This window comes from Enhydra lutris, unplaced genomic scaffold (assembly GCF_002288905.1).
Source record: "Enhydra lutris kenyoni isolate GAN:26980312 unplaced genomic scaffold, ASM228890v2 scaffoldscaffold10, whole genome shotgun sequence".
NCBI lineage: Eukaryota > Metazoa > Chordata > Mammalia > Carnivora > Mustelidae > Enhydra > Enhydra lutris.
In genome coordinates this window covers 11,469,741-11,487,810 of record NW_019154094.1, presented here as the reverse complement: position 1 = coordinate 11,487,810, position 18,070 = coordinate 11,469,741, and the positions used below count along the sequence as shown (strand labels likewise).

The 18,070-nt window shown below is 50.0% G+C and overlaps 1 protein-coding gene across 3 annotated transcripts in view; it reads right to left on the bottom strand.

The window, feature by feature from the left end:
- Positions 1–18,070, bottom strand: part of LOC111143738 (calcium voltage-gated channel subunit alpha1 D) — a 299,470-nt gene that overhangs the window by 29,345 nt on the left and 252,055 nt on the right. For 2 of the 3 annotated variants that reach the window (XM_022497561.1, XM_022497560.1), the window contains 9 exons: positions 17,739–17,822; positions 10,220–10,264; positions 9,693–9,821; positions 7,065–7,130; positions 5,360–5,451; positions 4,270–4,429; positions 3,557–3,684; positions 3,322–3,418; positions 915–1,017 (listed from right to left, as the gene is read on the bottom strand). In XM_022497561.1, the coding sequence (XP_022353269.1) occupies positions 915–1,017; positions 3,322–3,418; positions 3,557–3,684; positions 4,270–4,429; positions 5,360–5,451; positions 7,065–7,130; positions 9,693–9,821; positions 10,220–10,264; positions 17,739–17,822 (904 nt within the window). The remainder of the gene's footprint in view (positions 1–914; positions 1,018–3,321; positions 3,419–3,556; positions 3,685–4,269; positions 4,430–5,359; positions 5,452–7,064; positions 7,131–9,692; positions 9,822–10,219; positions 10,265–17,738; positions 17,823–18,070) is intronic. The other variant, XM_022497562.1, reaches the window with a different exon arrangement.

Here is an 18,070-nt window from a genome sequence, read left to right as displayed (position 1 = left end):
AGGTACTCGTCAGCACCCCAAAAATCTGGTCTTTTATTATATGGGCTGAAGCCTATCTCCTCAGCTAACCTGTCAGTCCCTAAGACCACCCTGCCTTCTACCTCATGGTGACAGGCTGGTCAGGGCCAGGGATGGGTGAGCACACTGCCAGGGGGACTGGGAGCTTGGAAAGACTGGCTTCATGCAGAGGTTCACCTAGTGCTCTGAGGCTGCTAGCAGAGAGCTGTCTGCAGACCACAGCTGTGCCTTGCTGGCCTCTCTTCCCTCTCATCCACGGAGTGTGTCAAGAGTTGGCTCCTTCACAGCCTCCACTTTCCCGTCTCCTGTCACTCCCCAGCCTGCTGCAATCGGCTTTCTGTCTCACTCTCACATCATCACTGAGCCAACCCCAGCAGCCACCCTCCAGGACTGAGTGTGGCCATGAAGACCAATGCAGTTTGAGCTCAGCAGGGGAGACGCTGCTGCTAACGGTCCCCGATGCCAGCTCTCTGCTCCCCCCTGGCAGAGGGGCTCCTGCAGACATCCTCTCCTCTTGGCCTCAGGACTCCTCCTGACAGATGCATGTTTATTCCTTTTCAACAGAGAAAGAAGCTAGAGCTCACCACCAGGAAATTCCTCTCTGCAGGTCACACAGCAGAAAGGGACAGCTGGAGTGAGCACATTTGTGGTGGTCCTGTCTCTGCCCTAGCCCTGCTCCGTCCACCACATTTCTCCTGCTCTGTCGTGAGCAGTGGCAGGAGTCACTGCAAATCTTTCTGGGACAAAGTGAAGCATAAAGGCAGGGAGGCACAGCCAGCTGGCCCAGCACTCACTGCCCCCTTTCTCAGGGCCTCCCCTTTGACAAGAAAAGGCCCAGATGGGAGAACGCAAGATGGGATATGGCATCCCTCCCCTCTTGTCCCAGGAATGCTCACCTTCTGTCTTGATTTTAAGAGCTGTTCGAACCAAAGCAAACAGGGTTGCATTAAACATGACCGTCCCATCACTGTTGAGAGGCATGTTCATGGCCACTAGTCTCTGTAAACAGAAGAAGTTTCTCAATGGAAGGCGAATGATGGATGACAGCCATGCCCCTTTTCCGTGCTGATTCTCTGTTTATCCCTTGACTCACTCTAGTCAACAGTTCAATTCTACAACTCCTTGGGGAGGACCTACCATCTGGGGGGACTCGGAGCTGACACCGATCAAGGCTTTAGTCATGAAACACACATGCTGGCATGCGGATGGTATGCTCTGCTTGTTTTTAACCTCAATGTTTAAGACCTGACTGTCCGGGCGCTCTTCTGTCCCTCCCCGTGTCTTGGGGTCAGGCCTCCCTTCTGGGCACATCCTTAAAGCTGCGGTGAGGGTGAGACAATACCACAGATACAAGCCAGGCACGGGTCCTGGGACTTGGGTCCTCACTATTCCTGACACAGGGAGTGTCCTTTGGGGAACCCTGCTCTGGTGGGACCATCATGGAGTGTTTCCTACAACTCCACATGGTTGCTCTGTCTGGTCATTCAGAGCAGGACCCCTACTTCCTGTTTCTCTTCTCCTTTCTGGTCCCTTGAACACCAGCACTGGGAGCTGAGGAGGGGGCTTGCAGGAATGACACCCTCTCTGGGCCCTGGTCACCTCCGCTGCAGATGCAGACGGCACACCCAGCTGGGATTCAGGGGAATCGTGGTTGCAAAGATTTCAGGAGATGCCTGGCACATAATCAGAGCTAAGCAAGTGGTATTTGTAATTGTTAATTGTTCCAAATTTCTTATTTTGAGCTGGCAAAGTGTCCTAAGAGATTTTTTAACACTTTTTCTCTTCCCTATTAAGGGACTAGAATCTCACGTTTGCATGACTCATTCCACCTAAATTTCTAGTCCTACTATCAACCATGCATCTCCAAACCCAGCACAGGCAGCCATGGGAGACTGCATGTCCATTCGCTTTCCCTGGCAAGTTCCTGAACCAGCAAAATGGACTGTATTGTGCCTCAAGGATACTTAGATCCTTTATATAAAAGAGTCTGGAAAAGTAAACACAAAACGACAGCATGAGCTGGAACCCATCTTAGTTTTGGAAAGCAGAAAAGAGGTTGGTACTGAAAAATTTATGAAAAAAAGTCAACTTCTGTGGGTTATTCTCTGTACCTTCGTCCAGAGTCTAGGCTACAGAGAAGCAACGATGTGGGCAAAGACCCAAGGACCCACCAATGTGGTTTTCTGGACTTTCGGGGCAGAGAACAATGAGCTTGCCTCCAAAGATTTCTTTGAAAGCCTGCAGTACATTGTAGACTCCACTCTGTTATCCTGGGTTCTGCCCAGAGTTGGCCCAGCAACACTGGGTAAAACGGCTGAACCCAGAATCGTCTTAGACCCCTGGGGAGAGGTTACCAGCTGTTGTGTGGCTGGATGAATTTCTAGGGGCAGCTCCAGTAAGCAAATCTTGCTTGTCTGCTTCAGAAAGGGGAATTCTCTTCTGTTGCTACTATATTCCCTGGGAGCTCTATGGAAGAACAACAAATCTCAGCTAGGTCTCAGAGAGAGCATGGTCTGGGGTGAAAACTACAGAAGTAGGGGGGGGGTGGGGTGGGGTGGAATAGGAGATGTGGACCCAACTCTGAGAGGCCACCACTGACGTATGGCTTATGGGGACAGGCACCATGGCGACAGAGGAGAACGCCACCATGTCCACGGTCACTTGAGCTAGGAAATATCCAGGGCACCATGTCTTCTCCATCCTACTTCCTAAGCACACCTTTCAGCTCTGCTCTCCTCTGTCCCCACCTCCACCGACCTCACTCTGGGTGACTCCAGTAGCTCTCTGGGTGGTCTCCTGTTTACTCTCCCATCGCCAAGGGGCAACTTAATACCATGAAACTCTACTGATGCTTCTTCTGTGAGACTCAGCCTGGCACAGAGGACTTCTTGGAGCTGTGCTCAGCTTGTGCCCGTAGTCCCCCTCCACTTTCCCTTACATTCCAGCCACACCAGTGACTCTCCATGTGCCAACATGATGGCCATTCTCCGACCTCCACATCTGAGCTGTGTTCCCTTTCTGCAATGCCCTCCCACTTCTGTCCTTCCGGACCTGATGCAAATGTCATCTTTCCATCTGCCCACCCAGTGACACAATCCCCTTCCTATTGTTACTATTGGCTGACAGGGTGTCCTCTAAGAGTTACAAATCTGATAGCTCCTCAGGACAGGAACCACACAGGATTCATCTCTGCATCCCCAATGCCCCTGATGGAAGGCTCAGCAGAATGCCACTTAGTGTGTGTTGAATGACGCAGGGAGTCCCTGCAGAGAGGCCATCAGACACACAATACAGGACACTTACCTTACAGGCTACTCTGTGTGGGCACAGTTTCCCAAACCCCAGGGGAGGCTGGATGCGGCGGAGCAGTGTGACCACATCGAGGTGCTTGATCCTTCCTCTGAAGACAGAGTACAGTGTGAGGTCCAGGGAAAAGCTGTCTGGCCTGAACTTTCAGTCCTGCCCACCTTGCACAAAAATCACAGCCAACACTTTAGAAACAGCTCACGCAAGTCACATGGAAGCCTTTTCAACTTACTTTGCCTCAGGGTCATATTCCGACCATATTCTTTTGAATTCATCTAAATGGTGAGGCCCCAGAATAGACCAGTCCCGGGTCAGATAATCAAAGTTGTCCATGATGACAGCCACAAACAGGTTGATGATCTGAAAAAAGCAAATCAGAGCACAGGTGCTTCACCCGTAGTGGAATGGATGGGGTTAGACCCCAGTAAGAGCCTCCTAATTACAAGGGTCATGACACATTTGGAACCCATTTCTCTGAGAGAGCCCAAAAGACTTTTTTTCTGGAGAACCTTGGGGAAAAAGACAGGCTTCCAGCTTTCCAAAACGGCTTTGGTAAAGTCCTAGGGGAAGGCAGGGGCCATGTCATTTGGCCTTTTCGAGGCACACTGCAGTTTTATAATTCCATGGCCACCAAATGCCTCACACTGCTGAGTCACTGCTATGTGCCGTGACTGTGGAACTTCTGTAAAGACACTGGCAGCCCTGAGAAGCTGGGGTGGTGACTGTCCCAAGACTCTCTTAGTGAGCCTCAAACCCCTGTTCACAACGAAGGTGCTAGTAACACACACCTGTTGGAGAAAAACCTTGCACCACCAAGTGAAGTCTAGAGTGCACATCAACGTATGACACCCCACAGTAGTTCGACAGGGCAACACCCATGGTCTGAATCCCAAACACTATACAAGCATCTGTCAGTTGAGAAAGAGAGCTGTCATGATCACCTACCAGAAATGCGCAGAGCATGTAAAAACTGATGAAATAAACAATGGCAAAGTTACTCCCACACGTGTACTCCTCTCCAGGGTTGTAGTCCGACTCAGGGTCGCAGAGCTTCCCGGGGAGGCAGGCCAGCATGATTTCCTGCCAGGCTTCACCCGTGGCACACCTTGTTTAGGTTAAGAAGAGAAAGGGCTTTAGTAGACTAAGGAGTGATTTGAAGCTTAGACCTTCATGACATTTTTACGAATTTTTTTTTTTAAAACAAAATTTGTAATTAGAGCAAAGCCTAAGTGATTTGGGGGGAAAAGCCAGTATGAATCAGTGAAAATTCCTAAATTGAAATTCCTACTTATTTTCAAATGCAACTTCTCTGAGTGGAGGCCCTGTTACAGCTCCCTTTGATTTAAAAAAAATCATTTGATACAAGCACACCAATTCTTTCCATATAAATGGATGTTTTTGTGTCTTCTTTCAATGTTCATGTCACAATCTTGAATAATTTTTCCATTACCTAACACCCGACAACTTGATTAGATCCCCATTCAATCTGTTTGAAAGCAAAGAACTGAAAACTACCAAACTGTAAATGACTCATTATTTAATCACGAAACTCGTTAGAAATTACCTGTATAATTTCTAGAAAGTCCTCTCACTCCAAGGCATTTTGTTTACAAAGCTAGTTAACTGGGGTTAGAAACAATCCTACAAAATCTGAAACTCTGCATCTTGGATATTCCCCGTTGGCTGTGCAAAGGCCTTTCTGTTCCTGCTCAATGTCCATGTTCTTGGGTGTGTTCAAGTGCATGCCCCCATGCGTAAGTGTGTATCCGACCATTTTCCTGGTGACCTCAGTAGACCTACTAGCTTCCAAAGGGATAACCCTTAAGACGGCCAGTCTGAATGACCATAGTGGTTTCCACAATCCAGTGAAATTCCTCTGACCGAAAGGCTACGGTCTCTGTTCCAGAATACAAACAAACACAACAAGCCACCACCATCGACCAGGAGGGGCTGCAGTGCTGTAACAGAGCACGTGTCCTGAGTCACTCTGGAGCCCAGAGCCAGAGAAAGATGTGCCATTGTGGGACTCAATCACCTGAAGAGCAGCAGCACCGCCTGGGGAAACGTCTGGAAATTGTTGTTCCTGTTGATCTGGTTGTTATCTCTCATAGCAACCTTCCCAAACATCTAGGTGGAGAAATTATTAAGGAAATAAAGATTTTGTAAAAAACAAAAAACCACAAATAATAATAATAATACCTCCTCCCTTCCAAAACACTCTCCACGAAACATTCACATGTGAATTTAGAACTAACACAAGCTTGATCAACAGCCAGGAGGGCTTCCTCGGGGTGCTCGGCAAACATGGGGCGGGACCCAGGCTAACCATCGGGAGCACGGTGCCCAAGTCAGGCAAATCCTCGCCTCAGGGAGTTCCTACCAGGCAACCAGACAGCCCCTCCTGCTGAGAGCTGGCATGATCCAGCTAGATAGGGAAGCACAGAACGGATCTGCAGCCAGGGGCTGGGGTCAGGAGAGGCCTCTGGAGGAGTGACATTTAGGCCCAGAACTGAAGGCACAGTGGAAGCTAGTCAGGTGAGCAGGAGGGTGAGGTGTTTGGGCAGAGGAAGCACTGCCTGCAAAGGTGCAGACGGGACATGGCCCAGGAGCCCCAGGAAATGAAAAGAACGGGAGTGTGCAAAGACAAAAGATCAGGCTGCAGACAAGAATGGGGGCCAGTGAGCCACAGAAAGGAGGGAGGCCTTTCTGGAAGGGCAGAGGGAAGTTAGCAGTGGGACTTATAGAAGAGCAGGCCATCTTAGAAGAACCTGGCAAAGCCTCCTGAGCAAACTGGTGGTGGTGTGTGCGGGGCAGCTTGCAGGTCTCCGTGACAGCTCTTGTTTTGTAGAAGAACATCAGGTTATAAAAGGCCATTTGGGGCACACGGCATCCCACGCTGAATTACATGGGCTCCAGTTCCTAGCTCCCAAACAGATCCCTAGCGAACTGCAAATGTTACTACGTCTTCAGATAAGTTAGCGCTGCCACGCCTTTGGCTCTGGCATCACCCCACCGCTTTGACACTCGCATCCCCCCTTATCTGAAAGACAGCATCCCAAACAGAAGAGCAGGTAGCAGAGAGACCCTCCCCCCCAAGAGGTCCAGCAAGCCACTCTCCACCTTCCACTCCTCCTGAAGGTTGTGCCTATCCCTTGAGGGCTCAGCAATGAATGAAGCCCCAATCCCTTTCCACATGCTGGAGAAGCAGGGAAGAATCCTATAGCCCCTTAGCCATTGTCACAGAAGGGCCGGCTTCGTGCTTCTTTTTTGAAAGGGTGCTACCCATCCCAAATAATGACCCCAGTGCAGCCCCCTCCGCAGCATCTGGGAGCTGGTGGTTTCAAGGAGGAATCTCAGCTGGCAGTGATAAAATATAACTTTCCAGGCTATCAACAGACTTCTGTATCATTAAATATATTCTTAGTAACATCAGTACAGAAACTAGAACAATTACAGCTTCTCTCAGTATCACATTTCCTGCTGCTGAAACCAACTGTGAGTATTCTCCATCAGTTGATTCTCCCAAGGCCCAGATTGGGGGTGAGGAGTACCACTAAACCCAGCCGTCTGTGGCATGTCCCAGCCTCTCCCGGCTCTTCTAAGCCTGGCTGCCCCGGGCACAGACGCTTGCCTGGAAAATCAGGACCCTGGCTTTCCGTTCTCCCTGGCCAACGCACATCTTGCCACCGATCTGGGGCTACCCAGCAAAGGGGGCATGGGGGTAAGTGACTAGTGCTCACCTGCATGCCAATCACCGCGTAGATGAAGAACAGCATGGCTATGAGGAGGGCGACATAGGGCAGTGCCTGGAAGAAGGAAGCAGTTGGCTCAGTGCCCACCTCCCCCCCCCCCAACAATGACTGCTCAGGTGTAGAATGAAGACTCAACACAGGGCCATGGGCTTCTCTTTTTTGGGTTATGTTGAAAGGACATCGCTGGTGAGGGAGGACTTTTTTAATATAATTTTTTAAATTTTTTTATTAACATATAATGTATTATTAGCCCCAGGGGTACAGTTCCGTGAATCGCCAGGTTTACACACTTCACAGCACTCACCATAGCACATACCTTCCCCAATGTCCATAACCCAATCACCCTCTCCCTACCCACCTCTCCCCGGCAACCCTGTTTGTTTTGTGAGATTAAGAGTCTCTTATGGTTTGTCTCCCTCCCGATCCCATCTTGTTTCATTTGAAGGAGGACTTTTTAAACCCCAAGCCAGCATAATAACTTTAGTCCTGAGTATACCAGGCATGCACACACCACCTAGTGTTACGAAGCTATGGGCAGAATATGTTTTCCACCATCATTAACAGTATACGCTGACCCTAAACAAAAAGGTGTCAAGGAAGACATATTGCCCTCATAACAATGTTTATATGCATCATTGGATTCCTCTGTTAAATTATAATTGACCAAACCATTCCAGAACACTGGATATTCAGATCTCTTCCACTTTCTTTCGTGGGCATGTTTGGGGTGGGGGCAAGGACTATTGTAGGTCACACTGCAAAGGAATATCTTTGTGCAAAACCACCCATGTCTGCATAAGGCGAGGTCTTGGGAGTGAAATTACTGGGGCCAAGGGGAAGAACCACTTTCTGGCTGCTGCTGCAGCGTTTTTCAAAATGCACACTTTCTGAAAGAACAGGAATTGGGGGTTGGATCAGGGAAAAGAAAGGGAGCTGGCTGGGCGGTTGCCAAACCTGGTCTCTCCTTAAGAACATTAAATACAGCTGTATGTGTGGGATCAGACCCCTGGTCCCCTCATCCCTGTTCCTCAACTACTTTTCTACATGTCCTGTGACAGAAGATGTCTATTCACATGGTGCACCTCCAGGTAGTGGCCAGACTGTTGAACTTAATGCCAAACACACATGGTTAAAGCATCTACTTTCCCTTATCCACAAAAGGTCATCAGAAAGCCAGTGGCTAAAAACCTTCCCAATGTGTGCCAGCTCTGGATCTGCGAATGCTTGCCCAGTCCAGTGTAGCAGCACCATCTTGATGGCTGGCCGGTGATCAGGACCCCACAGGGTTAGTTCCAGGCTTTCCTCACCATACCTATACGCATTTTTCTTCCTAGATTACTGAATCCTTAAGAATTCTGTTGGCACTGTTTCTCAGTTTTTGTGAACTACCACTTGGTGCAATAAATTTATCCATAGTGGCCAAACTTTTAAAAAAGAAAAAGCTTAATAATTTCCTTAAAAGTAAGTATAACATTATTGCATGAATCTATTTTTGTAACAGTTCACTCAAAAACGTTGGTACATTATATTAATGACAAATGTCTGGGATTTGACCCCTTTCCGAGACCAAGGCTCACGTGAGGCCCTGCTCACTCTCCCCCAGAGCTGCATCCCCAGTTCTTCCTACCATCTCAGGTTCCCTGCCAAGATCTGTGATTTCCCCTCTTTGAGTTTCTGGATCTACCCTCTTCCCCAGATGCCATCCCTTTCTAATTTACCCAAGGAGAAAAATCTTACCCACCCAGAAAAATACTCCCCGGGATGTTAACACCAGTTACCTCAGTGGTGGTGAGCTTAAACTTTTTCTTTCCGTGTCTTTGGATAGCTTCACTTGTCAATGTGTTTATTTCAAATTGAAAAGTCAAAAAGATTCATGATTCACTTTCTAATGTTTATACATAGCTACAATTCTCTTACACAGACGAATATTTTAAACAAGAATCTGTACTCCGTCTCCAGTTAATTCAGTCTGGAAGACTAGAATATCTGGGGTGGGGTACTAAAACGTACAGGAGAAGCTGAGTCAGTCCTGGTTCAGAAACAGACCAGAACCAGGCTGCACCAGCCTGGAGAGTCACAAATAACAAGTAAGGCCTGGCTTATTGCCCAAATGTCCTCAGTGCTATGATCTTTCCAGGTCCTGGGTAATGCAGAGATTGGGGATGGTGTGCTGGCTCAGGTGGAGTGGTCTCTGATTCAGATCCAGCCCAGCCAACAGAGAGGACTGTAGCAGCCTTAGGAGGACGAGATATCCTGGCAAGAAGCTGTTCAGTTTACGGGAGGTCTGCTGGGACCTGCCATTTCTGAGACGTCATCCTCTACGACTGGGCATTCCAGAAAGGACTGAGGGGCTTGGAGACTCCCCATCTCTATTCATCTTAAAAACATTACACCTCTCCTCAACTGTGGGTCCTTACTGCCTTCTGTTTCCTTTAAGCAAGTAATCCTGTCTGATTCACTGAGAACGGCTGGGCCACGGGTTCCAGATCCTCTATTGACCTAGAGGGTCACAGTGGCCATGCAGAAGGGAGTCGGGATCCTCCACAACAAGAGGACACTCGCTGGCTCACATGTGATCTTTAAGAGCAACAGAAAAGCCCCTGGCCTGGCTCTTACCTGAAAGGACTTTATAAAAGTCCACAGCAACGTCCGGATGCCTTCCCCCCTGCTGAGAAGCTTCACCAACCGCATCACTCGGAAAAGACGGAAAAAGGTGATGGAGATTCTATTGCTCTCTTCAGAGTTCTGAAGGGTTATCACGGAGAGGTCAAACCCAATGCAAAGTAGAACATGCAACACTTTCAGAAAAACAGCAACAGATGCAAACAAAGGTGACAGAGGTAAGAACGGAAGATGTGTTTCTAGGGCCTTTTCACCTTGGAAAGCATGATGTGAAAGGAAGAGTTACATGCTAACAACACAGGGCTTGGGAGACTGCATCCACACAGCACATGCATGTCCACATGGTCGAGTGTGCTAAGAGAACGCTGGGCTGGTCGAGAGTACTGGACACTGATGATGAATGCAAACCACCGCAGACACCATTTTGGAAGGACAACCATGGAGAAGACAGAAACACTAGTGGGAAATTCAGCATGGTCAAGGAAAAGGCCCAGCCCCGGGGGACTCGTCACTGATCTTACCCCGGGTGTGGCAGTTGGGACAGGGACATTTTCACTTTCAGTTGGCTTTAAGAAATCAAAGATTGACAATGTATTAATGAATGGAAAGGAAGCAGTGGTTCAGAAGGACGGGCCCCTCCCCACTTTTTAAAAACTTCTGCTTGGTGTCTTAGGACAACACAGCTGTTCCCACCCTGAGAAAATGCCAGGGGCTCTGTCTGAACCTGGATTTGAGGGTGGGCTCAGTCAAGGGCTTTGACATAGACTCAGACACATTACTCTCTAATTCACATCCCAGAACATGATGTTCTGAGGTTGGCAGGCATCCAGTAAAAGAGAAGGCTGCAAGACCTCAGCTGTCTCCAAAGACAGACATGCAGAGAGGGACCCGGCTTCTCATGGGCAGGCTAGTTCTCTGCTGAGGCAGAACTGTGGGTCCAGGACACTAACTGTGCTAGAGCGGGCCACTCAGAACCCCGATGAACAGGAGGAGTCTACCAAACAGGACAAATAGACTGACACCAGCCTACACCGCACGTGCCTCCTGAGGAACATACCTGGGCAGGGCTGCTGAGGAGGTGGGCAAACCAAGTCGGTGGGAGTGAGAGAGGGGCTGGTTTCCCCACAGAAGCCTTCAGCGCCCAGCCTACAGCCCAGAGCGATGTCAGAGGAGACAGCGCTCAGCCCTGTATGACTCTTGGGAAGTGGCAGCTGAGGACTAGCTTGCCCTGAGTTTCTGCACTTCCACCTCACCCGGGGTCTGGCTGGGCACCTAGAGCTCAGCCACCTAGAGCTGAACCACAGTGCTCATCACCCTGTGGGCACCTGCCTCCCCTTCAGGTGGGGACCTTGCTTCCCTCAGTGCCCAGCAGGCAGCCTGGCACTTCTTAGATGCTCAGTGTTGAAGAGATTGGGGAGAGGTTATAAGCAAGCTCTAATAAAACAGTAAGGGCTGAACAAGAGACAAGGAGTGATGGCCTCTCTGTTCCCTTTAGGAGGGTTCCCTCCACTGATGTAGCTGGTCTACCTGGTAACCGACAGAGGAATGAGCCTCCTCTGGTTGGGGGCCTGGGACTGCTGAGTGGTCCCCAGGGTTTCTAGGGAGCCTACTGCATGGTGTGTCTGCACAGCTAAGAGATTTATGCACACGCGTAGATGTGCACACAGATCTGAGTGATTCTCATCCCTGGGGACACATGGAAAGTAAGGGCTCCGTTCTGAATTCTCACTCTCGTTAAGAGCTGCCTCCTGAGACCAAACATAAAATTCATGGAAAATAAGCAGTTGGTGGCACATCCTATCAGAAATGAAATTAGCAATGTGATGACAAACCCAGAACTAATAGGTTCTGACAGGGTTTCAGAGGAGTCCCTGATTCACCCGGGATGCTTAGAAGGTGAACCCTCCCATGGCATGGTCCAAGCCCCGATCACCGTCTTTTATTTTCCTCTTCTTTTCTCTCACCTCAAGACAAAGAACATCTTAAAGGGGCAGATGATGGTTTTAACTTATGACTTTAACAAATGAAGGAATTAGTTCGCCAAACTTCTGCCTCCCAATCTCCCTAAGGCTGTGTGCATGAGGCTTTTGGATCTCACCTATGCAGCCGGAGTGGGAGGGTGTGGGAGTATGTGAGGGTGTGTGCGTGCACGCCCCTGCCTACCTCTGCTCAAGGGGGCCAGGGTGTGCCTAAGACAGAGCACTCTACAGTGATACTGTTGAGATGTCTGTAACTTGTGTGTTAGACCTGCAAGGATAAGAGGGCTGTTGGTCAGGGAAGACACTCTCTGGCTACAATCTGGCCCCAGCCAACTTCTGTTTGTCCTCCCCATTCCATTGCAAGTCTGATGGACCTCTCCCCCTCCCACATGATGTGGGAAAGTCGGTGGCCAAACTGACATTTGAAGTGCACGTCTCTTTTCCAACTGATACCTTTGAAGTATGACACATTTTGGACTATGAACTTGAAACCCTGGATATTCTTAAGAAAAAAAGTGAAGAGGAGAACGAGACAGCATTCGTGGAGGGACATGTCAGCACAACATGCAGAAAGGAAGGACAGAACAAACAGCACACCAAGCCACGAGCACCCCCAGTGCAGCCTGTGACAACCCCTTCTTTCCTTGGCGCCGTGCCGGGCAGGGAGCACTGCTGCAGGCAGGGTATTGCTGGCAGCACTGGGGAGCGGGGCAAGTTGCCAGAATATCTTACAAGTTGGAAGGACCCTGAAGATGGCTTTGCCCAAACAACAGATGCCAGCCAGATGCAAAGGGTAGGCCAGCTCTTACCCTGGGCTGCATATTCCAACTGCCCGTGGCTGGCTCTTTTGCAGAATCTGTTGCCCAGTTCCCACGCCAAGGATTCTTATCTCCTTGGACTGGGGTATGCCAGAGCGTTGGTAGTTTTAAAAGCTCCCAGGTGATTCTAAGGTGCTGCTCGAATAGGGAACTACAGTCCTAAGCCAGGATAAAGCTGGGCACATCTTCAGATGGTCACTTACGTCAACAAATTCCTTTTAGTCTGGATGAGTCATACAGAGGGGAGCCCCTAGAAAAGCCCACTCAAGCTGTTACAGCTGAGCAGTGGGTTCTTTTGGATCTGATGAGGACTCAGTACCCAGATGATGCAAATGGGTTAACTGCATCTCCATCTTGCCCACAGAGGATGGAGGAGGCTTGGAAACACAGCAGGCTTTGGAGGCTGTGGTTGGAACATGGGTGAGTGGATGCCCTATGGGATTCTGGGATGAATGACAGAATGCCCTCAGAGGCTGAGAGTGGGAAAGGATTCACTCCCCGGGTAGTTTTCCAAAGAGAGCCAGCAGGGCTGAGTGGTCAGTCCTCAGTAGAGGGGATTCCAGCACCATCTCTGGGCTTGGGCTGGAGGCTCTCAGCAGCTCCTTCCGACCCTGAGGGCCACTGTCTTCAGCTGGGAACCCCACAGGGAGAAGGACCTCAGCCCCAGGAGGCCAAACTGTATGCCTGGGTCCAGAAGTCTCCTTAGATCTCGGGGGTGCACCTGATGTCCCCTTCAGCCCCTTCTCACAGGGTTCTCAGGAAGGCTCTTGAGATGCAGATTTTGGGTTAGCCCCCAGCAAATATAGGAGCCAAACAATCCCCGAGCTTCCCAAGTGCAACCAAGGACACCAGTCTACACTTGCTGTATTAATCCCCCTGTCTTCCCAGAAAGGCTTAGATGATGTGGTTTTCCACTCCAGAAAGGAAGCAAACCAGTTAACTCAAGGCATCCTGGAGAACAAGCTCTTTGGGGGTGGGGGTGGGAGAGAGCCCCTTCCAGCTACATCTGACCTGGCACATAACACTTCTGGGAAGGAGGGCTTTTGTATATGGGAATACTGAGCCTGTGTCCAGAAATCAGTGACCTGGTCCCCAGAACAGGGTTGGCACCTGGAAAAGAGGGGTGAACAACCAGAAGCTGAGTACAGCTGTCGGTCACCAGGTCAGAGACCATTACTGGTCCCTGGGAGGGAGCTCCTTGCTAACTTTTCACATGCTCTTCCGTAAGTAAGAACAAGGTAGTCATGGCTTCTGCAAAAGCATTTGGCCTCCCCAGCAATAACGAGAGTGGGAAAGGATGCAGTGCTGGCAACAGCCACTGCCCAGGTTAGGAAGAGTGGGGTGCTGGGTCATTTTACCATTCGAGGAGCCAATAGGCATCCAAGGGTGAGCAAAGACGAGCCTGCCAGTCATCATCTGACATTTTAGCAGCTTGATGATGTTATGACCAGATGGGGAAAGGCAAATCCATGAGAGCCATCAAACCACTGTCAGAGCAAGGGATGCGGGAGGTACATGGGCAGGGGGCAGCAGGAGGGGGCTAAGAGGGCATCAAGCAGGACAACAGAAAGGGCCATCCAAAATGTTTTCGCAAACAGTACAAACGCAGGTGAGATTTCTCATTTGCAGGCCAGATCAATTATTTTTGAAGATGATGCTGGCAAACGTGACTGGCCAAGATGGCCCTGGCCCAGACCCCAGGTGGAGACTGAGACCCAGGGGCTGGGAAACAATTTAGATGACCACGACCCACAGACAGCACACCCTGTGAAACTCAGTGAAAACCAAAGGTGGGGAAACCACAAACAGGTACACAGTCTTTAAAGTGCTTTTGCTTTAACAACGACATCACCGTATATATGTTTATATATACTTGCCGCTACAATTTTCTAAAAATAAAACCAACATGAAAATCAATTAGGCAACAGAAAAGAAAGATCAACAGAGGTTGGGGGAGAGAGCACAGCAAGTTAAATATTGCAAAAAATGATGACTTATCGCAGCTAAAAACAGCCAACATGGACAAAGGATGTTCAAGCTGAGCTGACCCAGGAGGGGGTAAGGCCAGCCCAGGGATAGGAAGTATGTTGCTCCTCTGGGGAACCTGGCATGTGTGGGAGAGGAGGCTAGAAGAATTAACAGCTCCACCATTAACAGTTATACCATCAGACATTAGGGACACGCAGTCTCTCTTATCTTTGTGCTCATAACTGACCAACTGTACATGCCCAGGACATATGTGTTAAAAGACTAAATAAATGAGAAGGCGGCTTTGAGCATTTGCTCTCTACTGTGGCCCAGCCCAGAACTGCTGAGACCTCCCAAGGGGTTCTACTGGCCTGGGGCGGACAGCTGGTTTGCCACCAGCCGAGGGAGCTTTTGTCTCGGGCTATATCTGACCAGGGAAAAACTCACTGACTAGAAAATGGTATGAGAATGGTCACTCGTGTGATTCTGAAAGTCTGACTGAGTGCTAGAAATGGGCCTAATGAAAGCCTGTTTTGTGCAGACACCCCAAAGTCAAATGCTAACTAGAAAGTTCAGTGTGGGTTTTTGTACCACTGAAGCTACCCCTGACAAATGAAGAAGGATACGTCTGAGAGAGACACTGCTGAGCAAGGCGGGGGCACAGGGGATGGGCATGGTGTGCTCCTGTCCCCAGCATATGGAGGGGCAGCCAGAAAGCTGGGTACGTGCTGTCAACCTGAGGGCACTAGCGCCACACCCCGCCAGCCAACGGGGAGGGGGAGATGAGGCATTGGAGAGCTGGCTTGTTGGCTCAGTGAACAAAGCTCAGCCACATCCTGGTACCCAGAAACCCAGCATTTATGCCCACTGCCTGCACATCCCATTCAGCACGGAGCACTCCAGGGAGACCTACTGGAAGTACAGTTTATTCTATTTTCATTTCCATTATAGACCATCTCTGACTTACACAGGGGTCTGTGCCAGAATTTTCATATAAGTAGACTTTGATGAAGGTTTTAACTGCTTTACATCGGGAGATGGTTAAGCAGGCAGATGTCTGGTCATAAACTCAGAAGAGAGCCCATGACAGCCCAGTTAGGGTCCTGCTGTTCTGACATTAGCAGCAGATTGTTTTATAACCAAGCATAATTTACACATTATGAATGACAATTTTGTAACTGAGTTATGGAATATTTCACATAAAGTGGAATTTACCTACATCGGGGCTCACAGGGGTTGGGGGATATGGCCCCCGGGGTCAAGGAAAACACCACTTTGTCACGGCATGGACTGGGGTGCTGTGAGGCATACATCACACTCTTGTGGATAGATCTTATAGTCCACTTCACTTGTTAGTACATGGAAAATCTACGCTTGGATAATAGCCTGGTATCTCCCTAATACTTTAAGTTATGTAGCAAGTATTTTCACAAACACTGCATCAGTTTATCCCCCTGACATACCTATGAAGCAGGAAGGGCAGATATCATTTGCCCTAGCTGGTCCATGGGGGAACTGAGGCCTGGGTCCAACAAATCAATTTTGAACCAGGACCAGAATTCTCAGGTTTTTAGGCTTAGCTTGGCCCCAGAGCAGTGGCATAAAGAGACACTGCACCATCCTTATTTGAAACAGGCTGTCTGGACACCAGGATGGGTGGTACAATCCTGCAGATATCAGCCAAGCAGAGCAAGGAGGCCCCTTCCCAGCCAGGGGTGGGGGAGGAGGGCGGGGCTGGCCACACGGAGCAGAAAGCCAACACCACAAAGCAGCCCCACCCCATGCTCCATTCATCCCTGCCACGGGCTCTACACAACTGGGGCACACACACAGGACACCCACTAAGACTTGCTAACAAAGTGGAACAGACCAGGTGAGCAGAGCCATTTCTGCCTGCCTTAGGCCCTTCTGGTTCAGGCCTGGGTTAGATCCAAGAACTGTTGGCAGGGGGCAGTGCTCCCCTTTCCTGAGCCTCTTAATTTTGAAGGAGGGTCCTGAGGATGCTTCTGGAAGGTTGGGGGGGGTGTCACTCCACCTGCCACACTGCCACTGCACTTGTTTCCTTATTAAAGGGTTCGATCAAGTGCAACAGAGGAGAATGGACACCCTCTCCTCATACGCACTCAGGCCTCCTTCCCCTGGTCCATGAGATCACCATCGTTCAGGGAGCCAGGACACGGGGTACTCCCTAGTGTCACTAGTCAGACTCGGAGGTATACGCAATAAAGATGAGGACAGCAGCGGCAGCAGCTACGTGTTCATGGAGTGGCTGTGAAGCTTCCCCCTGTGCCTTCACAGAACCATCGTGGGTACCAGGGCACACGTTATGAACTCCATTTGGCAGCTGGATAAACTGAGGCACAGAGCAGTCAGGTGCCCGGCCAGGGTCACCCAACTAGTGAGTGATAATGTTCACATGCTCACGGAAGTTCACTCCCGGCCCTTCACGAGTTCCTAAGAGCTTCTTTCTAAAATCATGTTTGGTTCCAAAATGGTCACTCTAAATTTCCCAATTTCCCTCTCCACTCTTTTTCAGGGACAGGGGATGGGGCAGGGGAAGGGAGGCTACAAAACGTTCTTTGTCTTTCCAAAACAAAGGTGTGCCCGAATTTCTGGAGTGTGGAGAGACCCACGGATAAGGTTTCTAGGCTCCTGAGCGTCAGACTTAACAAAAACAATCACGTCACAGGACACAAAGTTTGCTACTTACATTCACTTCAGTTATAGCAATATCAACGACGCTACCAACAACAATTAAGGCATCAAAAGTGTTCCATGCATCAGTGAAATAGTGCTGTTAGGGCAAGCATTCAGAAGCCACAGAGGAGAGGAAGCACAACAGGAAAAAAGAAGAAAAGGACAGTGTTATAAATAGAGAACATTCTAGCATTATGCCACCCGGCTACGTGAAAAAAAAAAAAAAAAATCACCCTAAAACAAAGATGTTATAGGTTCGTCCCTTCGGGTGCCGCTGCTGACACAGCAAATCAAAACAAGTGCAGACGCCTGTCTCGCCCTGCCTACCAGCCGCTCGGGGAACGCGGCCTGAGCCGGCCCTCCGGAAGGTGCTCTGTGTCTGCAAAGGCCTGGGATCAAGCTCTACCCTCACAAGCCTCCGGTCCGCAGCTCTCGGGAGAAAATGCCTGGTTTTAGATCGAGTGAGGTTGGGGCCTGTGACTTGTCCAGGTGATGCCAGTGCGGGGCGGGGTGGGGAGCGGAATGTGCAGACAAGAGAGAGGACACGAGGCGGGCGGCCACGGCGGGCGCATACTCACGTCGGCTTCGCTGAGGGCCACGTCTATTATGCTGCCGATTACGATGAGGGAGTCAAACGTGTTCCAGGCGTCACTAAAATACCCCTGGACAGAGCAGGCAGGGGGGCAGACGTTGATGAGCACGTAGGAACGAAAACTCCACACGGGTCCCACGGGGACATAGCGGAGGCCCCGCCGTACCCACAGCAACCAGGTGGGGTGGGAGGGCCGAAGGGAGGCCACGGGTACCTGCCGCTGGCAGGAAGGGACACAGGCTGGGGGGCACCGGCATGTGTGAGAGAGGGCGCGCACCCACGCACACGCAGGCACGCAGGACGCACGCACACGCAGGC